Below are 25,248 nucleotides of genomic sequence, written 5' to 3' on the forward strand. Positions count from 1 at the left end.
GAAAGACCTGGCAATCTCTTCCATAAAGATTGTTGATGTTGTTAAGTGCCATCGAGTCAGTTCTGACTTATAATGACCTTATTTATGTACAACAGAATGAAAAGGATTACAGCCTGGAAAACCCTACTGTGTCACATGGGGTCGCTGTGAGTTGAAATCGATTCAGTGGCACCTGACAACAACAACATTGTTTGATTTTCTGCTGTATCAATTCTGCTACTTACTGCTTCCATTGTGTTTTTAATTTATCATGTTTATCTTTCTGAATTACTTCTTATTCTAATACTGGTTTGTCTGCTTATTTCATAAATGAGAATACAAATTAGAGATTTTCTTTTCTTGTTTGTTCTGCTTTTCTACTCTTAAAAGAAGACCATTTGCTCTGGTTTCTCAGACTGGCTTCCCCTTGAACTGCAAATCTTTTTGTGTAGTTGTCTTCACTGTTTGGTCCTCCTTACTAAGGAGAGGCTGGAAGAATTGAGATAAGTTGCAGTCAGAGATTGTATCTACCTGTTCAAATCTTCAAGGCCAGACAAAGAAGAGGAAGGTTTGGATTTGTCATAGCGTAGAGATCCCAGAGATTGTGAGAAATAGGAAGGCAACTAACAGGGGAAGTCTTGATAAGGAGTTCGTTTCGCTTTTGTTCAGAGAAACTTATTTATGTGGTGTGGCTGCCTGTAGGTAACTGAGGTAGGGACCCCTTCCCTAACTGATGTTTTTCCACACCATACCTTCCATTGTGTGGTGCTTTAAAGTTTTTCACATATTGCTGTCATATCTTGACTTAGAGTATGAAACTCTTGAAGGCAGAGAGGTTTTTTTACTTAGTTATCTTTTTATGTCCCATAGTTGCTGCTATCAGACCCTTTCCACAATACTATGCGGTAGACAAGGCATCAAGCGCTGTCCTTATTTTACGGAAAAGGAAACAGATGCCTAAGAAATGATTCACTCAAGATTTCAAGGCTGAATCAAGATGAATACCCAGATCACCCCTTAGTCCACAGCTTCTCCCCACTGCACCACCCCCACTCTCAGAACGAAAGAAGACATTCTGGATGCTATGGGTCCTACCATGGCAACAGCCGAGACTTAGTCTCTCATTGTTTGTGTAGCACAGCAAATTAGATGTTATTTTCCTTTTTCTTCTTTTGGGCCAACCATAAAGCCGTTTACCGTCGATTCAGTTCCTACTCCTAGTGACCCTATAGAATAAATTGAACTGCCCCCATAGGGTTTCCAAAGCTGTAATCCTTTATGAAAACAGACTGCCACATCTTTCCCCTGCAGAGTGGCTGGTAGGTTCGAACCACCAACCTTTCGGTTAGCAGCCAAGTACTTAACCACTGTGCCACCAGGGCTCTTGTGGAGCCAAACATACACGTAAAGAATTCCCACCCACAGCAGCAGAAAGTCACCCAGCCAGGGTGGAGTAGGGAAAGGGGAGAAGAGAAGCCTATACCCTGAGGTGGGAAGGTGCCTGAGAAAAGGTTCCTAGGATTCCTTCATCTTGCCCAGGTGGCGTACAGGAAGGTATGTCTGTCCCAATAGTTGCAGCCTTGATTGTTGAATCTGTCTGCTTCCCTTGAACTCTCCAGCTGATGCCCCTGGGATATGCCGACAGTTACTGCTGTGACAATTTTCATTTTATTAAGCTTTAATCAAGCTCTCCAGTGAAGTGCTACATAAATTCAATTTTGAAGTTCACGTATAAAATAATCAAATGAAAATGAAGCATCATAGACATAAAACGTTTTTTGAAATGGAAATGTGTTTAATTTAGTCATAAAAATCCTGTGGGCGTGGTACATCTAAGTGACAGAGAGCTTGATATTTCCCTTACCAGTGGCCTCCAAAAGCCCTTGATTTGCATAGGTTTGTGAAAAGCTCTCCACTCCCTCAAATATTTTCCCTTCCCCACCCTCCCACCCCCCATTAGGCAATGATCCTGGTGTTCTTTAAAATCAACCCTAAGAACTCATCTTCTATGAAAATTAATGCACTTGAGGTTAGGAATACTTACTTACATGGCTTGTCTGCATATGCATATATTGATATTTGAGCAAGCACGATTTAATATAAAGAACATGGTACTGGGTCAGTTCCCAGGTCTGCAAATCAGCTAACCTCTTTGAGCTTCAATTTGCCCAACTGTTAAGTGTGGGCATGGACCTAAACGAGCTTCCAAATCTATGACCTGTCAAAGCGTTCTTCAGTTGTTTGATATTCATTTCTTTTTTCCACTGATCCATTGGGTTGTGAATCCCCCAAAACATCTTTGGTAGTTCCTTCCCCAGCCCAGGCTGCTGGGCACTATGCATCGCCCCCAGTGGAGACCCTACTACTACAGATTGCCTGCCTGATGGACAGCACCTGTGGTGGCCAGGAGGTGGCACTTTGGTATTTTCTGCAATAGAAGAACAAACCATGGAATGAGAAGTCACTCGGGCTTCTGCTTTATTGACCAAAGTAGGATATCTAAGGATCAAAACAATCAAGGAGCTATATTTTTTTAAGTTACATATAACAAATAATATTGACTTTTTTGGTTGGTAGTGGCGTACAAGTCCATGAGTCTTAATACGTGTATAGATTTGTGTGACCACCACCACAGTCCACTGAGTAGCTCCATTTCCCCAAAAAAAACTCCTTTGTGTCAGATTCCCTCCTCCAAAACCACTGATCTGTTCTCTCTCCTTATAGTTTTGTCTTCTTGGGGCTGTCACATAAATGGAATCATACAGCGTGTAACCTTTTGAGACTGGCATAATGCCTTTGAGATTTATTCATGTTCTTGCGTATTGATAATTTGTATCATTAGTTCATTACTTATTATTGCTACATAGCATTCCATTGTGTAGATATATCATAGTTTGTTTATTCAGTCACCTGTTGATGAATATTCAGGCTGTCTCCAGTTTTGGGTCAGTTATGAATGGAGTTGCTGTAAACATTCACATATAGGTTTTTGTGTGAACATAAGTTTTTATTTCTCAAGGATAAATTCGTAGGAATAAGATTTTTGGATCATACGGTAATTCTATGTTAAAAGTTTTGGATAACCACCAAACTGTTTGCCATAGCGACTGCACCATTTTACATTCCTACCAGCAATGAATGGGAGTTTTAGTTGTTCTGCATTCTCACCAGCATTTGGTTTGGCATCATCACTTTTCTTTGTTTGTTTTGTTTTGTTTTTATTTTAGTCTTTCTGAGACATTTGTGGTAGTATTTCATTGTAGTTTTAACTCTTCTTTCCCTAATGACTACTGTCTTAGTTATCTAGTGCTGCTGTAACAGAAATAATGTAAGTGGATGGCTTTAACAAAGAGAAATTTATTTTCTCATAGTCTAGTAGGCTACAAGTTCAAATTTAGGGCATCAGTTCCAGGGGAAGGCTTGCTTTCTCTGTCGGCTCTGGGGGCAGGTCCTCATCACCAACCTTCCCTTGGGCTGGGAGCTTCTCAGCACAGGAACCTCTGGTTCGAAGGGTGTACTCTGCTCCTGGTGCTGCTTTCTTGGTGGTATGAGGTCCCCCTATCTCTCCGATCCCTTCTCTTTTTTATATACCAAAAGCAATTGGCTCAAGACACAATCCAATCCCCTAGATTGAGCCCTGCCTCATCAACACGACTGCCGCCCATCCCGCTCGTTAACATCATAGAGGCAGGGTTTACAACACATAGGAAAATTACCTCAGATGACAAAATGGTGGACAGTCACACAATACTGGGACTCATGGTCCAGCCAAATTGATACACACATTTCTGGGGGACACAATTCAATCCATGACAACTAGTGATGTTGAGCATCTTTTCATGTGCTTGTTTGTCACCCATATGTCTTCTTTGGTGAAGTAACTATTCAGATCTGTTGCCCATTTTTTAAATGGGTTCACTGTTCTTTTATTGTTGAGTTTTGAGAGTTCTTTATATATTCTTAATGCAAGTCCTTTATCAGATATATCCATTGCAGATATCTTCTGGTCTGTGGCTAATCTTCGCATTCTTTTAACAGTGCGTTTTGAAGAACAGAATTTTTTTTAATTTGGTGAAGTTTAGTTTATCATTTTTTTTCTTTTATGGCTTGTGCCTTCGGTGTTATTTCTAAGGAATCTTTATCTAACCCAAGGTCACAAAGATCTTCTCCTGTGTTTTTTTTCCTAAAAGTTTTATAGTTTTACGTTTAGATCTATGATCCATTTTGAATTAATTTTTAGAAAGCGTGATATTTAGGACGAGCTTTATTTCTTTTGGCATGTGGGTGTCCACATGTTCCAACACCATTTGTCAAAGAGATTATCCTTTCTCCATTGAATTGCCTTTGCACTTTTGTCAAATATCAATTGGCACAATTTGCGTGAGTCTATTTCTAGCTCTCCATTCTGTTCCATTGATCTGTGTTTTTATCCCTTTACCATATCCCATTGTCTTGATTACTTTAGCTTTTAGTAAGTGTTAAAATCAGGTAGAGTGAGTCCTTCAACTTTATTCTTCTTTTCCAAAATTCTTCTGGCTGTTCTAGATCCTTTGCCTTGTCCGTATCTACAAAAAAAAAAAAATCCCACTTGAATTTTGATTGGGATTGAATTAAATGTATAGATTGACTGACATCTTAACAATATTGAGTTTTCCAATTCATGACCATAATATTTTTCTCCATTTATTTAGATTTTCTTTTATTTCTTTCATTCATGTTTTAATTTTCTTTCTTTCATCAACATTATGTCATTTTAGCATATAGGTCCTGTACTTGTTTTGCTAGATTTATATCTAAGTAATTTTGGTTTGAGATTTTTCTGAATGGGTTTATTTTTAAATTTGTGTTTCCAGTTGTTCAGTGATAGTATGTAGAAACATGATTTTTTTGTGTTGGCCTTGTGTTCTAGGACCTTACTAAAACTCGAGTTATTAATTCTGGGAGCTGTTTTTATAGATTCTTCAGGGTTTTCTATGTAGACAATCGTGTAACCTGGAAATAGAGACAGTTTGTTTCTTCCTTTTCAGTGCCTTTATTTCTTTAACTTGCCTTATTGCACTGGCAGGAGCTTCCTATATGCTGATGTGTTACAGCGGTTGACAGTGGGCATCCTCACCATGTTCCTAATTTTAGGAAAAAACATTCAGTCTTTCACCACTAGATAAGTGTGATGTTAGCTGTGGAGTTTTTGTGGATATCATTGATCAAGTTAAAGTTTTCTTCTAATTCTGGTCTGCTGAGAGATTTTTATCATGAATGGATGTTGAATTCTGTCAAATGCTTTTCCTACATCAGTTGATTATGACCATGAGGTTTTTTCTTTTCTTTTTTTATTCTGCTACTATGGTGGATTACGTTGATTGATATTTGAATATTGAACCAGCCTTGTATTCCTTAGATGAACTTCACTTGTTCATGGTGTATTATTGTTTTTATATCTTGTTATATTCATTTGCTATTATTTTCTTGAGTATTTTTATGTCCATATCATAAAGGATATTGATTTGTCGTTTGTTTTTGTTTTTTCTTGTACTCTCTTTTGTCTTATTTTCTCACCTCTAAATACACTTTTTGACTAATTCATAGTTTTGGATCCATGGGGGTGGGGAGTTTTGTCTGTTTTGTTCAATTGTGTCCCCAGTTTTCCTAGAACAACATCTGGCACAGAGTTAAGTATTCAAAATATTTTTTGAATGAATGAATGAACTTAAAAACACTGAGAAATAGTGAAAAGTATTAGAGATATAGTAAGGGTTTATATTATAGAGTAATAGAGACAATTAAAACAATAATGAAACGGGCACTATAAAAAGAGATAGAATTCATTCATTCATTCAATAAGTATCTGTTAAGTGCCTACTATCTTCCAGGCTCCGGAGCTGTAACAATCAACAAAATAAACAAAATCCTAGCTCTCAGGGAGCTTGCATTTTGGCAGAGGGTGTCAGAGGACACAGACAATAAACAGATATTTATTTGGTGCTGAGTGCTATGAAGAAAAAAACCAAGGCGAGAGGATAGATTGTTCAGCTTTGAGGCCCTAGGGTTGGTCTTATTTCAGGGGAGTTCTGGCAGATGCTGCATGTGATGGGAAATACATAGCGTGGCATATGATAAAATATTCTAACTTCATCTGATTTCTTGTCTCTGTTGGAAATGAAAGCCACTACACATCTGTAGTACAAATGAAATAACCTATTTGTGGGGCTTAAGCAGAGACCTAGAAAGTCAAGACCTTCTACTCTTCAGGCTATTCTTAACTTTTTAGAGTTACAGACCTTTTTAAAAGCCCAATGTAAACTTTGGCCCCCTGCCCAGACAAATGCCCAGCTACACATAAAACCTATTTTGCACACAATTTCTGAATTCCATGAAGCCCATCTATGGATCCCAGCCCCCTTCCATGAAACTTGACAAAGATGAAAGTTATCAGGGTTACTGAGAAAAACCATTAAAAAGTGTATTTTTATATTCATTTTTTTGAGCACCATCCTAACAGCTTCCCGTGATTTGTCTCCTTGCAGTTGACTGGTCTGAGCGTCTCCAATGGAAAGGACCAACTTGTAGTGTTCCACACAAAAGACAACAAAGACCTCATTGTCTGCCTCTTCAGCAAACAGCCAACCCATGAGAGTCGAATTGGAGAACTTGTCGGAGTCCTGGTGAATCATTTCAAGAGGTAAGGTTTGATTTTTCTAACTGAGACAGTTTTTAAATGGACGAAATATTTTATGATCATTATCACTGAACTCATTTTATGCCAATTTTAATGTATTGACTTATTTTCCTTCATAAGAACAACTTAAATCATCTGTTTCACAGAAGGTAAAATTAGCATCTATACTTGATTTCAAGATTAGAAATGATCCTCGATTTGTCCAGCCTCCAGCCGAAGCAACAATGAGAGGTTTCCCTAATGGTGGTCTTTTCCCTGCTAATCCAGATGCAATTAAATCCAACAGATAGAAAAGTTACTTTACATTCTATTGCCAGAGCTTTTCATTTCCCCTCAATTAGCAAAAAAAAAAAAAAAAACTCACTGTGTCAAGTCAGTTTCGATTCATGGTGACCTCATGTGTTACCGAGTAGAACTGCTCCATAGGATTTTCTTGCCTGTAATCTTTACCAAAAAAAAATCACTAGGTCTTTCTTCTGTGGTGCCGCTGGGTGCATTTAAACCACCAACCCTTAGTAATCAGTGCAAACCACTTGCATCACCCAGGGACCCACCCCTGATATAATCTGTTAATATATATACTATGAATCTAAAATTAGAGAGCAAAATTGGGATCATAGATGGGTCCATAAAAACTAAAGGAGGGGAATGAATTCCTGAGAGGCAATAGCGCGTGCAAAAACACGGAATCATGACGAACATGGCATTTTCTGAGAACTTCACAGTAAGCCTAGAGGATACCTGTGCATGGTTGTAGTGAACAATGAGGTGAGAAATATGAACAGGGAGCCGACCCTAAGGGTGATGGAGATCCATGAATGGATAATTTTAAGCAGGAGAGTGATTTTGTGTGGTTGTTTGTTGGAGTTGTTTTAAAGATGGAGTGTTTCTTCCCATAGGAGGTTGTAAAGTATTTAGGGGAAGGAAAGTGCTCTTCCCATTGTGACACACCGTCCCCACTCCCCCACCACCAGGGCACACTGTCCCGCCCCCCCACCACCACCAGGGCACACCGTCCCGCCCCCCCCCCCCCACCACCACCACCTGGATGCTAGAAGGAGACCATTCATCCAGATTCAGTGACTCAGAAATGAGACAAGTGTCTGGTTCCTTTTTCTTCCTAAATGACATTTCCTGTGTTGCCAGAAGTAATTGAGTATTCCTTATTAGTATTTTTTCCTTAACTTTAAACATGGCTTTTTGTTTCTGTAAGCAAAGGCATATTTAGAATCAGATGTTCACATATCTAGTTCTACTGTGTTCATTTTTTTATTGTGGTAAAACATATATAACAAAACATTTGCCATTTTGACCGTTTTTACATGTACGATTCAGTAGCATTCGTTACATTCACCATGTTATACAACCATCACCACCATCTATTCCCAAAAGTTCTTCCTCACCCCAGACTAAAACTCAATACCCCTTAAGCAGTAGCTCCCTATTCTCCCCTCTCTCCAGCCCCTGGTAACAACTAATAACCTTTGACTCTCTGCGTTTGCTCATTCTAGGTATTTCATGTAAGTGGGATCACACAATATCTGTCCTTGAGGGTCTGACTTATTTCCCTTGGTATAATGTCTTCAAGGTCCACCCACGTTGTGGCAGGTATCAGAGCTTCACGTCTGAGGAATATTCTGTTGTGTGTCTATACCACATTTTGTTTATCTGGTCATCTGTTGATGGAAAGTTAAGTTGTTTCCACCTTTTAGCCATTGTAAGTAATGCTCCTGTGAACATTCTCATACAAGTGTCTGTTTGAGTCCCGGTTGCCAGTTCTTTTGAGTGTATACCTAGGATTGGAATTGCTGGATGACGTGGTAATTCTGTGTTAAACTTTTTAAGAAACCGCTGAACTACTGTGTTCATTTTTGCTGAGAAGTGCACGGAATATAGTTTTAGAGGTGGGCTGCACAGACTATTTATTTTATGTTATTAAACCTTGTATTCTAGATCAAAATGCATCTTTAAATATTTTACTATAATTGAACGCTTTTAAATGTGGTAAGGAAAATAATCTCAATGGTCATCTGGTAGAGGAAAAATAAGAATCTAACTAAGAAACTACCAAAAACTAATAAATAATAAGCATGTAAAAATGTGTTGCTGTTGTGTTGATTCCGACTCAAAGTGACCCCATAGGACAGGGTAGAACTGCCCCACAGGGTTTCCAAGGCTGTAATCTTTACAGAAGCAGACTGCCACATCTTTCTCCCGCGGAGCAGCTGGTGAGTTTGAACCATCAACTTTTCGGTTAGCAGCTGAGCTGCTTAACCGTTGTGCCACCAAGGCTCCTTAATAAACATATAGGCCTTTGAAAAATCCCCTTCCATCTACCAAATAATTACAAAGTTGAAAGAAATACTGAAGAGTTTAGAATAGAAGCGAAAGACATGGAGAAATCTAGTCTCTACAGCAAATGTCTGCAATGCAAGTAGGCAAGCATATTTTCCTCCTAATACATAGTCATAGCAAGGTACGGACATTGAAAGGAATTCTTTAACGTGTTATCTTTAATTTGGATGCCTGTGCTAGTGAAACAACAGTTGCCTGGGAAATTATTTTGTCTCAGTATGGGTCCTTGTGGAGACAAATTCCAATCCCTATTAAATGTCTTCTACAAATGGCAGAAATGTGTAAGTTTGGTCCTAGAGTCCATCGAGTGCGTTCTTTTCCTAGCATATGCATTCCGAGATACATTTCTGGTTGTATGCTTCCTATCTTTAATATATGTAAGAATTTTAAATTTCTTTAAAATTCATAAATGCTAATATAATTCTAGTTTTGTAGGATGGTGTCTTAGTCATCTAGTGCTGCTGTAACAGAAATACCTCAAGTGGATGGCTTTAACAAACAGAAATTTATTCTTTCACAGTTTAGGAGGCTCAAAGTCCAAATTCAGGGTGCCAGCCCTAGGGGAAGGCTTTCTGTCTCTGTCAGCTTTAGGGAAAGGTCCTTGTCATCAATCTTCCCCTGATGTAGGAGCTTCTAAGCATAGGGACCCCAGGTCCAAAGGGCACACTCTGCTCTCAGTTCTTCTTTCTTGGTGGTAGGAGGTCCGTCTGCTCTCTGCTTGCTTTTCTCTTTTATATCTCAAAAGAGAGTGACTCAGATACAACCTAATCCTATAGATTGTGTCCCACCTCGTTAACATAACTGCCTCTAATCCTGCCCCGTTAACATCACAGAGGTTAGGATTTACAATACATAGGTAATTATATCAGATCACAAAATGGAGGATGACCACACAATACCGGGAATCATGGCCTAGCCAATTGGCATGCATTTTGGGGGGGACACAATTCAGTCCATAACAGATGGGGTATGTTTTTTAATGGGAGAAGGAAAGAAGACTGTCAAGATGCTAGTATTTTTGTTTTTGTTTTTAATTTACTCATATAAATAAAGAGGTCAAGTAAAAATAAGAGGTAAAATCCTTCTTTCCTGCCCCAGGAGATTCAGGCTTGAAATTTTGACTTATTAGAGTATAGTCATCTACTGGTTATTGACTTCTTGAGGAAAGGTTGATTTGATTTTTTGAGCTGTTTTCCTTTATTGCCAAGTATCGTATTATTGGTGTGACTTTAAAATTCACATTGTGTTTTATAAACATAATGAAGTGACACATGATCTTATTTGTCCCCAGGTTAATAATGGAAATTCAAAAGTGAGAGGGATTTAACTCCAGACCAATTCTTTATCTTCCAAATAAGTTCTCTGAAGTATATTCTGAGAAGTTCTGTAGTTAGAAGTTGAGAGGAAAAGGCTTAAAATAATAAAACATACTATTGATAGACTAAATTTGAATAAAAGTCATTGTCTTAGAAAGTTGTAAAGACAGGAGATTGGGATTTAAGATCCATGAGCAAAATTCTAGCCAAGTTGCAGAGAGAAGAGGGGGAAGGAAAATTTTTTAAAAGAAAATATCTCATTTTATTAGGCTAGCACAGCAGTAATACCCAAAATGAATAAGGATAGCATTTTAGAGCAGAGATTTTTTTTTTTAAATACTAAGTAAAATGTCCACATTGGATCCAAGAGTGTGTTAAGAGGATAATATATTGTGACCCTTGTACCTAAGCAATATAGGATGGTCATCCATTATTATGCTTATTTACTTATATATCTCTCCACCTCTACAACGTTTAAGCTCCTTGAGGGCCAAGAGTGTGCCAGGCACTTAATATATGTTTGTGGGAGGAACGGAAGGAGAGAGTAAAGAGGGAAAAGAGTATCATCATCCCTGTTATACTAACTAAAAAAAAAAACCTGAGGTTACAAGACTGCCCAAAAGTCTCAGAGCCTAGACTTCATGCAACGTTATAGGAAGCCTAGACATACATGTCCCGTATGGCAGTGTTGTAGGCTATGTTAGTGAGAGTCCACTGTTTCATCTCTCTACTTATTGGTATCTTTAAAATACTTCATAATTAAAAAAAAAAAAAGAAGACAAAGCATATTGCTCTTTCTACTCTATCGATTTCTCCTCCTCACAGTCTTCTCCCATGAGCTGAAGCCAGCCTTTTCCTGGCATTTCCTTCCATACAGACCGTGAAACTATATCCAACTAAGCATACGTTAGCCTTTTTCTCACCTCTGCAGTCTTAACTCAACCTAGACCCATTCCTTCTGCTTTCTCAGGTGCCTACCCACACATTTAATGTTTTCTTAAGCAATCAAAACAGATGTCACCCGTGAACACCTGGTACAGCCATACTCAGGAGTCCAGGCTGTAGTCCACAGATCAGAAATTGCACCCAAAGGGGAGAGGGCCCAAAGTCAAATACGTTTAGGATATGCTAATGAAGCTAAACAGGTTTCTTTACTGCAGTACTTCTCAGAACCTTTAATATGCCTTTGTTCATTCTAAATGCAGAAAATAAGATCAAGGGAGTTCAACGTACACCGATATTAAAAAAAAAAAAAAAAAGCGCCTCCAAAATATATTGTTAAGTAGGAAAAACAGACAAGGTACAGAATGTTGTGTGTAACACACCATCATTTGTGTAAAAATGTTGTGAGGAGGTACACATAGACACATATACATACATATATGACTTTATATATATATAATATATCTGAAAAGATATACAGGAAACAGGTATATCTTCTGGAAAGGGAAATGGGTACTGGGAGAGAGAAGTAGGAGGACGATTAATTTTATAAACCTTTTGCAACAAATTTGTGTGTTCCTCATCAAAGAATGTTTTAATATAATAAATGGCAGCTGAGTTTAAATATATTATAAGATGGCTCTAAATTCATGATTACTTCCCTTTCTTGTTCAGAAAAGTGGAAAAGAACAAAAGAGCTTTCTAAGTGAATGACGTATCTCATTCACTTAGAATTAATCCTAAATAAAACCCCTTAGAACATTATTATTCTATATGATGACCTTTGTGTCACATGAACCTAAGGCGAGGCTTCTTCTCCTGTGGTTGTAGGGCCAGTGGTTTGCCAGGCCCACTTGCTTGACGGATTTGACTCGGTATCTCCTTCTCAGCAGTGACTACCTGCTGGCAGTGAGACCTTCTGCCTGCTGTAAACAGATGGTCTCACACTAGCTGCCCTAACTACGGGAGTCACAGAAACTCTGCAGTATTAAGCTGTCAGAGGACCCATCTGCCCTAAGCAGCTGTCCAGGCATTTGCCTGTCTGCATGCTGGAAACCTCGGTATTATAACTCCAATCTTGGGAATAGAAATTTCTTATTTTTTCCTGTTCTATTTCTGTGGATGAAAACTTGAAGTCAATGCCATCTGCTTCTTGTTTTTCATAAGCAGTAGCTTTGATATCTGCCTAATTAAGGGAGCTCTGTTACTGAATTTAACTGAACATTTGACCTGCTTCTCTGTTGTAGTTTGCTTATGTTCTTTTTAGCTCGCACTTAAAACCAGGAGCAGACCCAGACCAATGTGCAGGCCACTGGCTGGCAGCCGCGCAGTGCTGTTGTAGCCTGAGAGTCCACACGAGGGAGCAGGAGAGATGAGGCCTCATGACAAGAGGTGATGGAGGCAGAGGCCACCTCCCAAAGGCCTCTGCTCCTGGCACTTCCTGTCCATTGTGGCTGCTGGTTACTACCTCCCTGCCCTTCCCGCCGTGTCTCCCCACTCCTCTGCCCCCTACTCCAAATATATGTTTTGTGGCCCTTGATCTGTATTTCCAGACTGCTTTGCTTGAATACCTGCCAAGTGATTGGAGTAGTTTATATTCTAACTAAAAATACATAAGTAAAATATAGTTGGAAATAATAGATGAATGGCTAATTAAATTATGGCCCATCACATGCTATTATGCATTTGTCCAAACCCATAGGCCTCCACAACACACAGAGTGAGTCCTAATGTAAGCTGTGAACTTTAGTTAATAATAGTGTATCCAGTTGGTTCATTGATAGAGCAGAGGTATCATGGGAATGCAAGAAGTGGGAATTCTGTACTTTCTACACAATTTTTCTGCAAACCTAAAACTGCTCTAAAAAATAAAGTCTGTTAAAAAAAATCATAGTCCATCTCCTTAATGAAGTATTTGGTCCGTTTAAAAATTGTAATTGTTGAAGGCATGTGGTTTATGGCAACAAATCCAAGTAACCAGAATCACCCACCTCTGCCTTCCAGTGGAGATACACATGAAAACACAGAAAGAGATGCCATCTTTCAGTAGTACTAGAAACTAGAAATATTACTCAAGCAGAGGCCCACTGAGAGGGACAGCGTTCATCTCTTCTCACCTGTCACCTCATCAGACACCTTCCTGACCATCCTGTATAAAGTAGCATTTCACCCCACCCAGGACTTCCTTTCCCCCCTTACCCTAATTTTTCTCCATGGCTTTCATCGCCATCTGACACATCATATATTTACTTGTTCACTTGTGTATTGTCTATATTCTGACTAGAATATATGCTCCATGAGAGCAAAGACAGTTATTTCTGTGGTTCGATGCAGTCTTTCTAGTGTTCAGAACAGCGCCTGGCACAGGGCAGGCTCCCAGTAAATAATTATTGAATACCAAGGCTGATTGTTGTGGCCCACTGGGGAAGAAAGCAGTTAAATGATTCTAGCCCTTCCTCTACCTGAGAAGGTAACTCAGTCCTTCTGTGTAAACACAAGGAAGGACCCTTTTATAGTTCCCTTCACTTTATGAACACCTCTATTCTTACCCTGATTCCAGGATCACAACTCTAAGTAACTGAATGCTTCTGAGGACAGAGTGATTAGGTATATCAAGATATTAAATCCACACCTAAAAGGAGCTGTGGGCTGGTAGAGCCATCAGTATGTTATATGCTGGGGTTTGCAGCTTTTCATTCACTTTTCTTTAACAATTCAAGAACTAGAACTAGACTCCTTGCCAATAAGTCAACAAGGAAGCAGGATGTGTGGATCCTTACTAAGATCAGCAGTTTCATAATAAGTGAAAGTCTTTGAAACCACAGCTAGAGGCTCTACATACAAGCCAACTCTCTACCTTAAAAACTGAGAAAATGATTCTAACTACGAACATGTGGACTACAAGAAGGAGCCCAGAAGAATCCGTATGACCCTTTTATGCAAGAAGACCAGGACTGAATAGATGCCTCCTTATTCATGAGGCCTGTGAAGAAGGACATTAACAATGTGAAAGATGTAAACCCTAAGACTTGAAAAGAAAAGCATATTACTGAAAAGGATTTCTACCATGAAATTTATGTTAGGTCTCTCAGGGTGCAAAAGAAGAGGACAACAACAAAGAAACTGAAAGATACAGAGGGCAGAGAACACAAACTTTGCATTCACATAATAGGTGTATGTAAAAAAAGAGGAAGTAGCAGCAACAGCAATACTGTATTTCATCAATTTTAAGAAGTACATTTTTTCAGATTTTAATATCTCTGAAATTGGAATGTGACTAATAATTGATGGATTCTTATAGCTATAATGGGGAACATTTTATCTTTCTTAGCAATACATAAATAATGAGACTTCTTACCGAAAAGTCATCTTAGATTCAAAAACTATGGTAATTTAAAACATACTAGAAGAATATCATCCTGTGCTGAAAGCATCTTGTCTGAAGATCTAAAGTGCCCGTTTTGTTACTGTGGTATCTTTTTTAATTTCAAGGATTAACAACAACAAAAAACAAACAAAATTGAATTCCGTGTGTATGTGTGTGTGTGTGTGTGTGTGTGTGTGTATAAAGAAAGATTCCCTTAGAAAGGAACAAAAAGCGAGATTGCCTCAGTGTTCTGTTCTGTAGTAGGAAATACCAGAATCTGGTGGGACAGTATCATTAGACTTTTGAGAGGGAAAGGTTATGGCTCAAGAATTCTATGCCCAACCAAGTTGTCATTTATGTTTAACAAACAAGCCTGTACAGCTGTGCTACTGGGATTCTTCAGAAGGGAAGCACTATGATCAGTGAGTCAAATGTTGTTACAGTCTCCATCTCTCATCTCCACTTCCCTTAGGTGCCAGCTTCACTCTCCTACAGTACTTCTTCCACATGGCTGGAAATGTCTGCCAGTAACTCCCAGGATCTCCTTTTTCAGCTTTGCCACCAATGAGAAATTAAGGGTCATGTTCTCTGGGCTATTGTCCAAAAATCCCAAGGAAGTATTCTGACTAACACATAACTGCAGCCAAAGAATGATATTGACCCAGCATGAGTAAGATGCCTACCCCCATGGTAGTCATTTGGCCAGAGAAGTCAGGTCTTAAAAGAATATAGAAATCTTCAGTAAAACCAGAAGAAGAGTATTTTCTGGAAGGGAGTGAGGCAGACACGTATGGGAGTGTTGGAGGGTGAATTGTATAAGGCTGGCGCGTCTCAGAAAAAGGGACAGCATTGTTTTTAATTGTGAAGACATAGAAACCATATAAAAGTTCATCGAAATATACATGGTTAGAAATTCTGTTATTTCCATACAATGAAAGAACATGTGGCCATGAAAAAGCAATGACAGATTTCCACATTAAAGAGTGAGCTGCATAGAATCACTTGGGGATACTTGTTCAAAAGGCAGATTCCTGGGCCCCATCCTAGGCCTTCTGAATCATAACCTCTAGACTCTACACCTCTAATAAGCAACCCAACTGGTCCCTATGCACACTAAAGTTTCAGAGCCACTGGCTTCATGAACTGACACAAAAACAATGAATGGGATGAGCACATAACATTTTAATATGGCCCCTTAGCTGAAGCCAGTTTGATAAAAGAGCTTTTAAAAAATCAAACCACTAAATATTCATATTTATAAAATTATTATCACCAAGTAAAGTGCAAACTAAGCATTCCTTCCTGCCCCAGTGAAGAGAGGTGGGAGTGAGGGGTGGGCTGAGTTGTAGAGAAGGTAAAGGAGGAAGAGGGATTAGAACTGAGATGAGAATTGGCAGATAAATTGCCCAGGACCAGGATTCTGCTGACCACATCTTTTGTCTCAGAAAGCATTGCAAGCAATGGTTGGTAATTACCCTAAGAAGACTGCAGTTAGGACCCACCTGCCCATTTCCAGATAGGAAACCCCCACCTGCAAATAGCAGACCTGTTCATAATGAACTTAATCTATTTATATATATTCACACTCATCTGCTGTACACAAAAGAACACAGAGAGAAATCTTAAAAGGTTTTCAGTGTGACTAACCAGAACCAGAATCAAACAACTTTAAGGTATAACAGATGTTACATCCTGTGAGCAATCAATGGACTTTCCATTCTCTCACTGTGCGATGTACCCATCTGCATTAAGAAGTGGCTTGCCTTCAGACAAAGCTCCCTGAGAGGACATGAAAGGGCATATAGTCATCTTCAGCTTTACCTGCTTTCATGGTGTAGATTTTCTGGGGATTTTTGTGCAGATCAAAGATACTTATTTTCATCACTGCCTTTCCTGTTGAAAGAGTAAATACAAAAGTACCCCTGGAAAACTGGTCATCTTTTCAGCATCTCTGCAGGTAGAGGTATTGTACATTTAGAGTGATCATGTTACTTTATTTAAGGCCCATAGCACTAAACCATATAATATATGTTAAAATCAGGGCTTCAAACTGCTTCTAAACCGTTCAGTGATGGCTGACAGAAACAAGGCAGGGCTTCGAACTCATTCAGAGTGGTTAAGTCAAAACTGACAGAAACAACGGTACCATATACATTGCATAGCAACCAAATCTCTTGCTCATGGACTTACGACCTGAGTAGGAAACAGGCAGCAGTGCCCCGCTCAAAGATGGCGGCCACCCACGCGGCTTTGAACGTGCATCGCTCTCCACAGTCCTACCAATAATCCAATCCCTCGCATCAGGAAACTTTCAGGAGCCTGATGCGGGAGACTGGATTATTGGCTGGACTGTGGAGAGCGACACACATTCAAAGTTGCCAGGATGGCCGCCATCTTTGAATGGGGCATTGCTCCCTGTTTCCTGCTTCCTGTTTCCTACTCAGGTCAAAAGTCCATGTGCAAGAGATTTGGTTGCTGTGCAATGCATATGCTACTCTTCTTTCCGTGAGCCATGACTGAACCATTTAGAACCAGTTCGAAGCCCTGATTTTAACATACATTATACAGTTTAGTGCTGTGAGCCTTTAAAAATATATATGATCACTCTGAATTTACAATATCTACCTACAGAGATGCTAAAAAGATGATCAGTTTTTCATGGGTACTTTTGGATTTACTCTTTCAACAGGAAAGGTAGTGATGAAAATAAGTATCTTTGATCCGCACAAAAATCCTGTCCTGAATTTCTAGGAAGTGAGAGGCATAATATTTTTTAGAGCTTAAACATTTAAGGAAGGCTGCTCAGAAAACAAATACTTCTGGCTTGCTCGGTTATTTCCACATGGCATATGTTCCTGACAAGACCCTGTGCAGGTCTCAGGCTTCTCTCTGTAAAAGGGAAAGGTTTGTTTTGTCGAATTTCAGGCCCATCCATTGGCCTTTCTTAAAAGGGTAACCGCAGTTACTTCCCTCTAGCTTTTCTTTGACAAATAGAGAAATTGTTCCAAGCCTTATTTTCTTCATATTTGAGTTCAAAAGAAATAGCCAACGTGATATTTATGGTTTAAAAAAATCATTTTATGCATTTAATATTTCTTATTCTTGGTCTTTTTTGTAACTCGTCTTTCAAATTATGGCATGTCAGTTTCTTAATTTTAGAACCAGAAAAAAAGTTATTTTAAAGTTATGAGATTATTTTAGAATATATTTTATCAAAGATAAAAAGCAATTAATGATTAGAAAATTCACATAAATTTTTCAGAGTGAAAAAAAACTCTTGATTCACGCAAGCATCCTTGGTAGCAGAATCATTACTAAATGAAATGATCATACCTGGTCTTAAGGAGAACAATATCAGAGCTAGAGACATCATTAAAAATGAAAAAAATAACCTGGCCAACGATACAAGAAGAGAAGTTTAAGTATAAAATGTAAAAAGGAAACAGCCTGTACAATTCCAGATGACTCAGAGAACTCCTTGTCAGGAAAAAAAAAAAAATCAGAGAACAACTTGTTAAAGGATATTCTATTGTTGGCTAACCAAGATAATCCCTGGAGAAGGGCATCATGCTCCGTCGAATAGAGGGTCAGCAAAAAAGAGGAAGAGCTTCAACGAGATGGATTGACACAGTGTTTGCAATAATGGGCTCAAGCATAACAATGATTGTGAGAATGGTGAAGGTCTGGGCAGTGTTTCCTTTTGTTATACGTCGGGTTGCTATGAGTGGGAACCAACTCTACGGTAGTTAACAACAATAACAACCAACATAAATGAAAAAACCCAAGCTAAATTATTCTGTTCAGAATTAGTAACTTCTGGTTTTCCACATTTGAGGCTTCTTTGATGCGTGGGAATTCTTGGCCTTCTCTGTTTAGCATATGCATTGAATTAACAGGCCTAGTAGAAATGAGTATTTGACAGGAAACAGACCATGTGGCTTCTGGTCCTAATTCTGCCACCAGCTAGCTGTAAGTCCCTGAGCAAATCAACATTTTCTTATTGTTGTTGTTCCATAGTTTAACCGTAAAATTAAAAAGCTCTACCAAATTTGTTCATTCATTTTAAAAACGGATTTCTTGAGGCTCAATCACGTATCGGACACTGTCTTAGGGCATAGGAATACAGAGACTAAGTTCCTGCCGTCAAGAAGTGTGTGGTCTATCAAGGGGGACAAATCATAGCTGTTAAACATAATGTAGTATAATAAGTTTGTAAAAGTATAAACAAAGTAGCTTAAAGCACAGAAGTCAGTACAGCTATAGACAGGAGTGAGAGATGGGAAGGATGTCCTAGGAAAACAGCATCAAAGAGAGGTGATACTTGTCCTGGGCTTTGAAAAAGAGCTCGAAGTTTAAAAAGTGACTGGTAGACTTCTACTTCCAGATGCCTCTTTCTTTTCCATATAGTCCAGCTTCTCTGATTATTTGCTCAGCATACAGATTGCATAAGAAAGGATACAACCCTGACGCACACGTTCTCTGACTTTAAACCATGCAGTATCCCCTTGCTCTAACAACTGCCTCTTGGTCTACGTACAAGTTCCTCGTGAGCACAATTAAATGTTTTGGAATTCCCACTCTTTGCAATGTTATCCATAATTTGTTATGATCCACACAGTCCAATAAAACAGAGGTAAACATCTTTCTGATATTCTCTGCTTTCAGCCAAGATCCATCTGATATCAGCAATGATATCCCTAGTTCCACATCTTCTGAATCTAGCTTGAATTTCTGACAGTTCCTTATAGATGTACTGCTGCAACCACTTTTGAATGATCTTCAGCAAAATTTTACTTGTATGTGATAATGATACTGTTCGATAATTTCCACATTCTGTTGGATCGCCTTTCTTTGGAATTGGCACAAATATGGATCTCTTCCAGATGGTTGGCCAGGTAACTGTCTTCCACATTTCTTGGCATAGATGACTGAGCACTTTCACACTGCATTAGTTTGTTGAAACATCTCAACTGGTATTCTGTCAGTTCCTGGAGCCTTGTTTTTCACCAGTGTCTTTAGTGCAGCTTGGACTTCTTCCTTCAATATCATCAGTTCTTCATCATATGCTATCTCCTGAAATGGTTGAATGTCAACCAGTTTTTTGGTATAGTGATTCTGTGTTTTCTTGCCATCTTCTTTTGATGCTTCCTGCATGGTTCAATATTTTGGCCATAGAATCCTTCAGTATTGCATCTCAAGGCTAGAATTTTTCCTTCCGTTCTTTCAGCTTGAGAAATGCCAAGCATATTCTTCTTTTGGTTGCCCTACTCCAGATCTTTGCACATTTCATTATAATACTTATTTGTCTTCTTGAGCCGCCCTTTGAAATCTTCTGTTTAGCTCTTTGACTTCCTTACTTCTTCCTTTTGCTGTAGCTGCTCTGCGTTCAAGAGCAACTTTCAGAGTCTCTTCTGACATCCATTTTGGTCTTTTCTTTCTTTTCTGTCTTTTTAATGACCTTTTGCTTTCTTCCTGTGTAATGTCCTTGATGTCATCCCACAACTCATCTGGTCTTGGATCATTAGTGTTCAGTGCATCAAATCTATTCTTGAGATGGTCTCCAAATTCAGGTGGGATATACTCAAGGTTGTATTTTGGCTCTCATGGGCTTGTTTTCATTTTCGTCAGCCTCATCTGGCCTTGTCATCCCCTGGCCTTGTTCTGACTGATGATATTGAGCTTTTCCATTGTCTCTTTCCACAGATGTAGTTGATTTGATTCCTGTGTATTCCATCCGGTGAGGTTCATGTGTGTAGTTGCTGTTTATGTTGTTGAAATGGGTATTTGCAATGAATAAGTCGTTGGTCTTCCAAAACTCTATCATGTGATCCCCGGCGTCTTTTCTTTCACCAAGGCCATATTTTCCAGCAATCAGTCCTTCTTCTTTGTTACTAGTAATTATCAATGCATCTTGATTGCATGTTTGATCAATTTCAGGCTGCAGAAATTGGTAAAAAATCTTCAGGTTCTTCCTTTTGGCATTTGTTGTTGTTGTATAAATTTGAATAATAGTTGTATTAACTGATCTTCCTTGTAGGCATATGGATATTATTCTACCACTGATGTTGTACTTCAGGATAGATATTGAAATGTTCTTTTTGGTGATGAATGAGACACCATTCCTCTATGATTTGTCATTCCCTCCATAGTAGACCATATGGTTGTCTGATTCAAAATGGCCGATACTAGTCCATTTCAGCTCACTAAAGCCTAGGATGGAGCCCTGGTGGCACAGTGGTTAAGAGCTATGACTGCTAACCAAAAGGTCCACAGTTCAATCCACCAGCCGCTCCTTGGAAACCCTATGGGGCATTTCTGCTCTGTTCTACAGGGTCACTATGAGTTGGAACTGGCTCCACGGCACCTAACAACAACAACAAAAACAACAATGCCTGGGATATCAATCTCTATGCATTGCATTTCATTTTTTACAACTTCCAATTTTCCTAAATTCCTACTTTGTACATTCCATGTTCTAATTATTAATGGATGCTTACAGCTGTTTCTTCTTTTTCTGAGTCATGCCACATTAGCAAATAAAGGTCCGGAAAGCCTTACTGGCCTAATCTATGTGTAACTAGAGTCCCCAAAGGAACAGGGAAGACAGAAAAAAACATTTGAAGAAATAATGGCTGAAATTTTTCCAAATTTATAAACCCACATAATCTAAGTACCTCAGTAAATCTCGAGCACACAAAAAAAGAAGAAAACTACACCAAGGCTCAAAACCAATGATAAAAGAAAATCTTAAAAGCAGCCAGAGGGAAAAGTGTAAGGATGATAGCAGATTTCTCACTGGAATCAATGCAACCAAGAAGACAATACAGCAACATTTTTAAGTCGTTGGTAGGTGCTGTCAAGTCGATTCCGACTTACAGCGACCCTATGTACAACAGAACGAAACAGTGCTGCGGTCCAGCACCATCCTCACAATCATTCTTATGCTTGAGCACATTGTTGTAGCCACTATTTCAGTCCATCTCGTTGAGGATCTTCCTCCTCTTCAGTGACCCTCTACTTTACCAAACATGATGTCCTTCTCCAGGGACTGGTCCCGCCTGATAACATGTCCAAAGTACTTGAGAGGAAGTCTGGCCATCCTCGCTTCTAAGGAGCATTCTGGCTGTACTTCTTCCCAGACAGATTTGTTCATTCCTCTGGCAGTCCGTGGTAAATTCAGTACTCTTTGCGAACACCACAATTCAAAGGCATCAATTCTTTTTCGGTCTTCCTTATTCATTGTCCAGCTTTCACATACATATCAGGGAATTGAAAATACCCTGGCTTGGGTCAGGTGCACCATAGTCCTCAAGGTGACATCTTTGCTTTTTAACTCTTTAAAGATATCTTTTGCAGCAGATTTGCCCAATGCAATGCGTCATTTGATTTCTTGACTGCTGCTTCCATGGGCGTTGATTATGAATCCAAGTGAAAGGAAATCCTTGACAACTTCAACCTTTTCTCCATTTATCATAATGTTGCATAAGCAGATGTGAGGATTTTTGTTTTCTTTATGTTGAGATATAATCCATACTGAAGACTGTAGTCTTTGATCTTCATCAGTAAGTGCTTCAAGTCCTCTTCACTTTCAGCAAGCAAGGTTGTGCCATCTGTATATCACAGGTTGTTAATGAGTCTTCTTCCATATAGTCCAGCTTCTTGGATTATTTGTTCAGCATACAGGTTAAATAAATATGGTGAAAGAATACAACCCTGATGTACACCTTTCCTTAATTCATCTGTAAATGTAATTTTTCATGTATTTGTATGATTATTTGAAAAGTGTGCTCCTCTCCCACTCAAAGTTACATAAAGACAAGGACTGTCAGCTTTTTTTAACTTGGTATGCCTCAGTCCTAGCAAAGGAACCTAATAAATAAATAGTTGAGGAAATAAAATAAACAAATGCACGTATGCATAAATAAGAAGTTGGAGGCAGTACAGAGTAAATGAAGAGAAACAAGAGGCAGAGAGACTAATTTATAGTTGTTTTGATGGACAGGTAAGCGATTGTGAAGGTATTCATTAGTCAACCATGCTGGGCTATGCTGAAGTAAGAAGCAACCCCTAAATATCAAGGGCTTAACACATACAGAATTTTTTTCTTGCTCATGCTATGTGTCCAGCACTGGTCAGTGGGGCACCTTGTGGAGGCTCCACTGTCTTGTGGCTGTACCATCTGGAATGCATGTCCTCGTCTGTCACCATGGCAGAGTAAGAGAGAATGTAAGGAGTCACACAAGGGCTTCTGGCCTCATCCCAGAAGTAAGGCATGTGTCGTCTTCTCACTAGGCATCACACCCCTTCCTACTGGTGAAGCTGCTGGGAAGTGCAGGGGAGCCCATGGGTTTTCAGGGAGCAGTAACTGTCCCTGCCTCAGGGATGCTGAGCAGAAACTATCCTGGCATATATTTGGAAAAGAAGTTTGGTGTATTCAGTGGGTATGGACGATAAGGGACAGGGAGAAGTCTAAGTTACCACTCAGGTTTCTGACTTCGTTTCTGACTGTTTTTGAGTAATACAGTCAACCAAGGTAGAAAACACAGAACAAAGTCAGTTTGACAGAGGAAAATTAATTAATTCCATTTTGGACATTGAAAATGAGTTGCTTATAGGCCATTATTGTGAATATTTCTAGTTAAGCAGTGGTGAATGCCTATTTGGAGCTCGGGAAAGAGCAGCATTTATTTATTCAACAAGAATGTATTGCAACACTGTTTTAGGTACTGATGATACAGCTGTGAACAAGATGGTCAAGACCCCTCCCCTCATGGAGTCAGATAAAAACAAGTATGTGGTTTCCAGTGGTAGTAATTGGTGCCCTGAATAAAAATAAAGGAGTGCTGGGGAGTTGCAGACGTTGTCTTAGACAGGGTTTCAAGGAAGGTCCAATTAGGGAAATAACTCTTGAGCATAAATACAAATGAAGCTGGATAGTGAACCATATGGAAGTCTGGGGGAAGAGTTTCCCACAGAAGCAGCAACAAGTGTAGAGGCCCTGAGCTATCAATGAGCTTGAGATGTTCAAGGAGGAAAAAAGAAGGCTAGTATATGTGCTGGAAAAGAGCTAGTGGGAGTTAGGGAGTATAAGGCAAGAGTAGTAGGAAATGATTTTTGAAAGATAGTCAGGAGCCAGCTCATGTAGGCAAGAAATTTAGATTGGTGTATAAGTGGTAGTTGAGGCCGTAGGAGTAGATAACCCACCACCACTAAGGAGAACGTGTAAACAGAGGGTCCAGAATGGAACCGTAGGCAATTCCAGCATTTAATGGATGCAAGGTTACAAAAGCAGGAGGAGACTTGGGGAAAGTAGTCCTCAGAAGGAAGAGGAAGGCAACATGGTCAAATGCCTCAATACAAGGCGATTAAGACCTAACAAAAGTCCAATTGACTTGGTGGCCTCGGAGAGTGCCTTTAGTAAAATATTGGGAATGGAAGCCAAATTGCAAAAAATTAATAAAAATTGACCAGAAATATATCCTGATCTTTAAAAAGTTAGTTTATCTCTTTCTATTCTGAATGTTGTCATTTCATACAAAGGTTTAAATTTTCATACTGTACAATTCAAAAAAAGCTGCTCCAAAAATCTATTCTGTAAGCGAGAACCTGAAAATCCAGTTGTAGATGTTCTCAACTCAACCTGCTAAGGCTGATTCCCAGATGAACAAGGCTCTGAAGTTGTTACTCTACTCTTAGGTGAAAGCAGTAATTCTCTAGTGGGGGGATGGTCCCGAGAGGATGGGGGTACAGTTTTCAGACCTTACACACATAGGGATTCTCATACCCACCTTCCTTGAGACTCACTCCCCATGTGGCCCACTGTTGTTTGGTGCCAGTTTATTGAACCTCTCATATGTTTGCAGTGAAAAAAAAAAAAAAAACCTTAAAACCACTGACAAAGAGAAATATTTTCACCAAGTAACTTATTTTACATACCTAAGGTTTCAAAGCCATATTCTGTCACTTTCTTACATGCAATTTCTGCCAACCATTCCTTATGTTTTATAAATCCAGGCATTCTAATGGCTAACTCTAGGGTTTTTCTGAAATTTGTTTCTGAATATTCAAAGTCCATCTGTTGGATTCTTCTTTAGACTCTATTTCGACTGTCACTAGTTGAAGCTAAATCATATTCATTATTTTGTGACTAGACTATGAGTCTTTGGTAAATAAATACAGCATTATTGTTAGTTAAATGATAGCCATCTGTTCAGAAGAGCAAAACACAAACCTGAAAGTATACCTTCAGCAAAAGGGAAGGTGGAAAAATAAACATCTGAGCACCTGACAAACTTTGATTAATTATTAGATATGGCCTCTTATCTCTGCTCTAAATCACCTGTATTTTTTAAAAGGACCCAACCCAGTAACCCAGTGCCATCAAGTCAGTAGTAAATCCAAGCTGATATTAGATTGGGGGAATATGAATATTAACTCACGGAAGCACATTTATTAACCACACAAAGAACTGTCATATCATGTAGTTTTAGAGTTTTGTACTTTTTATTACAAAACACTTTCATCTGCCTTTTATAAAAGACCAGAGTTTAAAAATCAGGATTGTCCTCAGAAAGCCTTGCCAAGCAACTCCAATGCAGATTCTTAAACTAGCT

The 25,248-nt window shown here is 39.1% G+C and overlaps 1 protein-coding gene across 7 annotated transcripts in view; it reads left to right on the forward strand.

The window, feature by feature from the left end:
• MYO1D (myosin ID) overlaps positions 1-25,248 on the forward strand; it is a 348,824-nt gene that overhangs the window by 252,979 nt on the left and 70,597 nt on the right. For 6 of the 7 annotated variants that reach the window (XM_010594224.3, XM_010594223.3, XM_023553473.2 and 3 more), the window contains exon 21: positions 6,504-6,658. In XM_010594224.3, coding sequence (XP_010592526.1) covers positions 6,504-6,658 — 155 coding nt within the window. Of the gene's footprint in view, positions 1-6,503; positions 6,659-8,166; positions 24,530-25,248 lie in introns of those variants that run through there. The other variant, XM_023553474.2, reaches the window with a different exon arrangement.

The sequence above is a fragment of the Loxodonta africana genome, chromosome 18 (assembly GCF_030014295.1).
Source record: "Loxodonta africana isolate mLoxAfr1 chromosome 18, mLoxAfr1.hap2, whole genome shotgun sequence".
Lineage (NCBI taxonomy): Eukaryota > Metazoa > Chordata > Mammalia > Proboscidea > Elephantidae > Loxodonta > Loxodonta africana.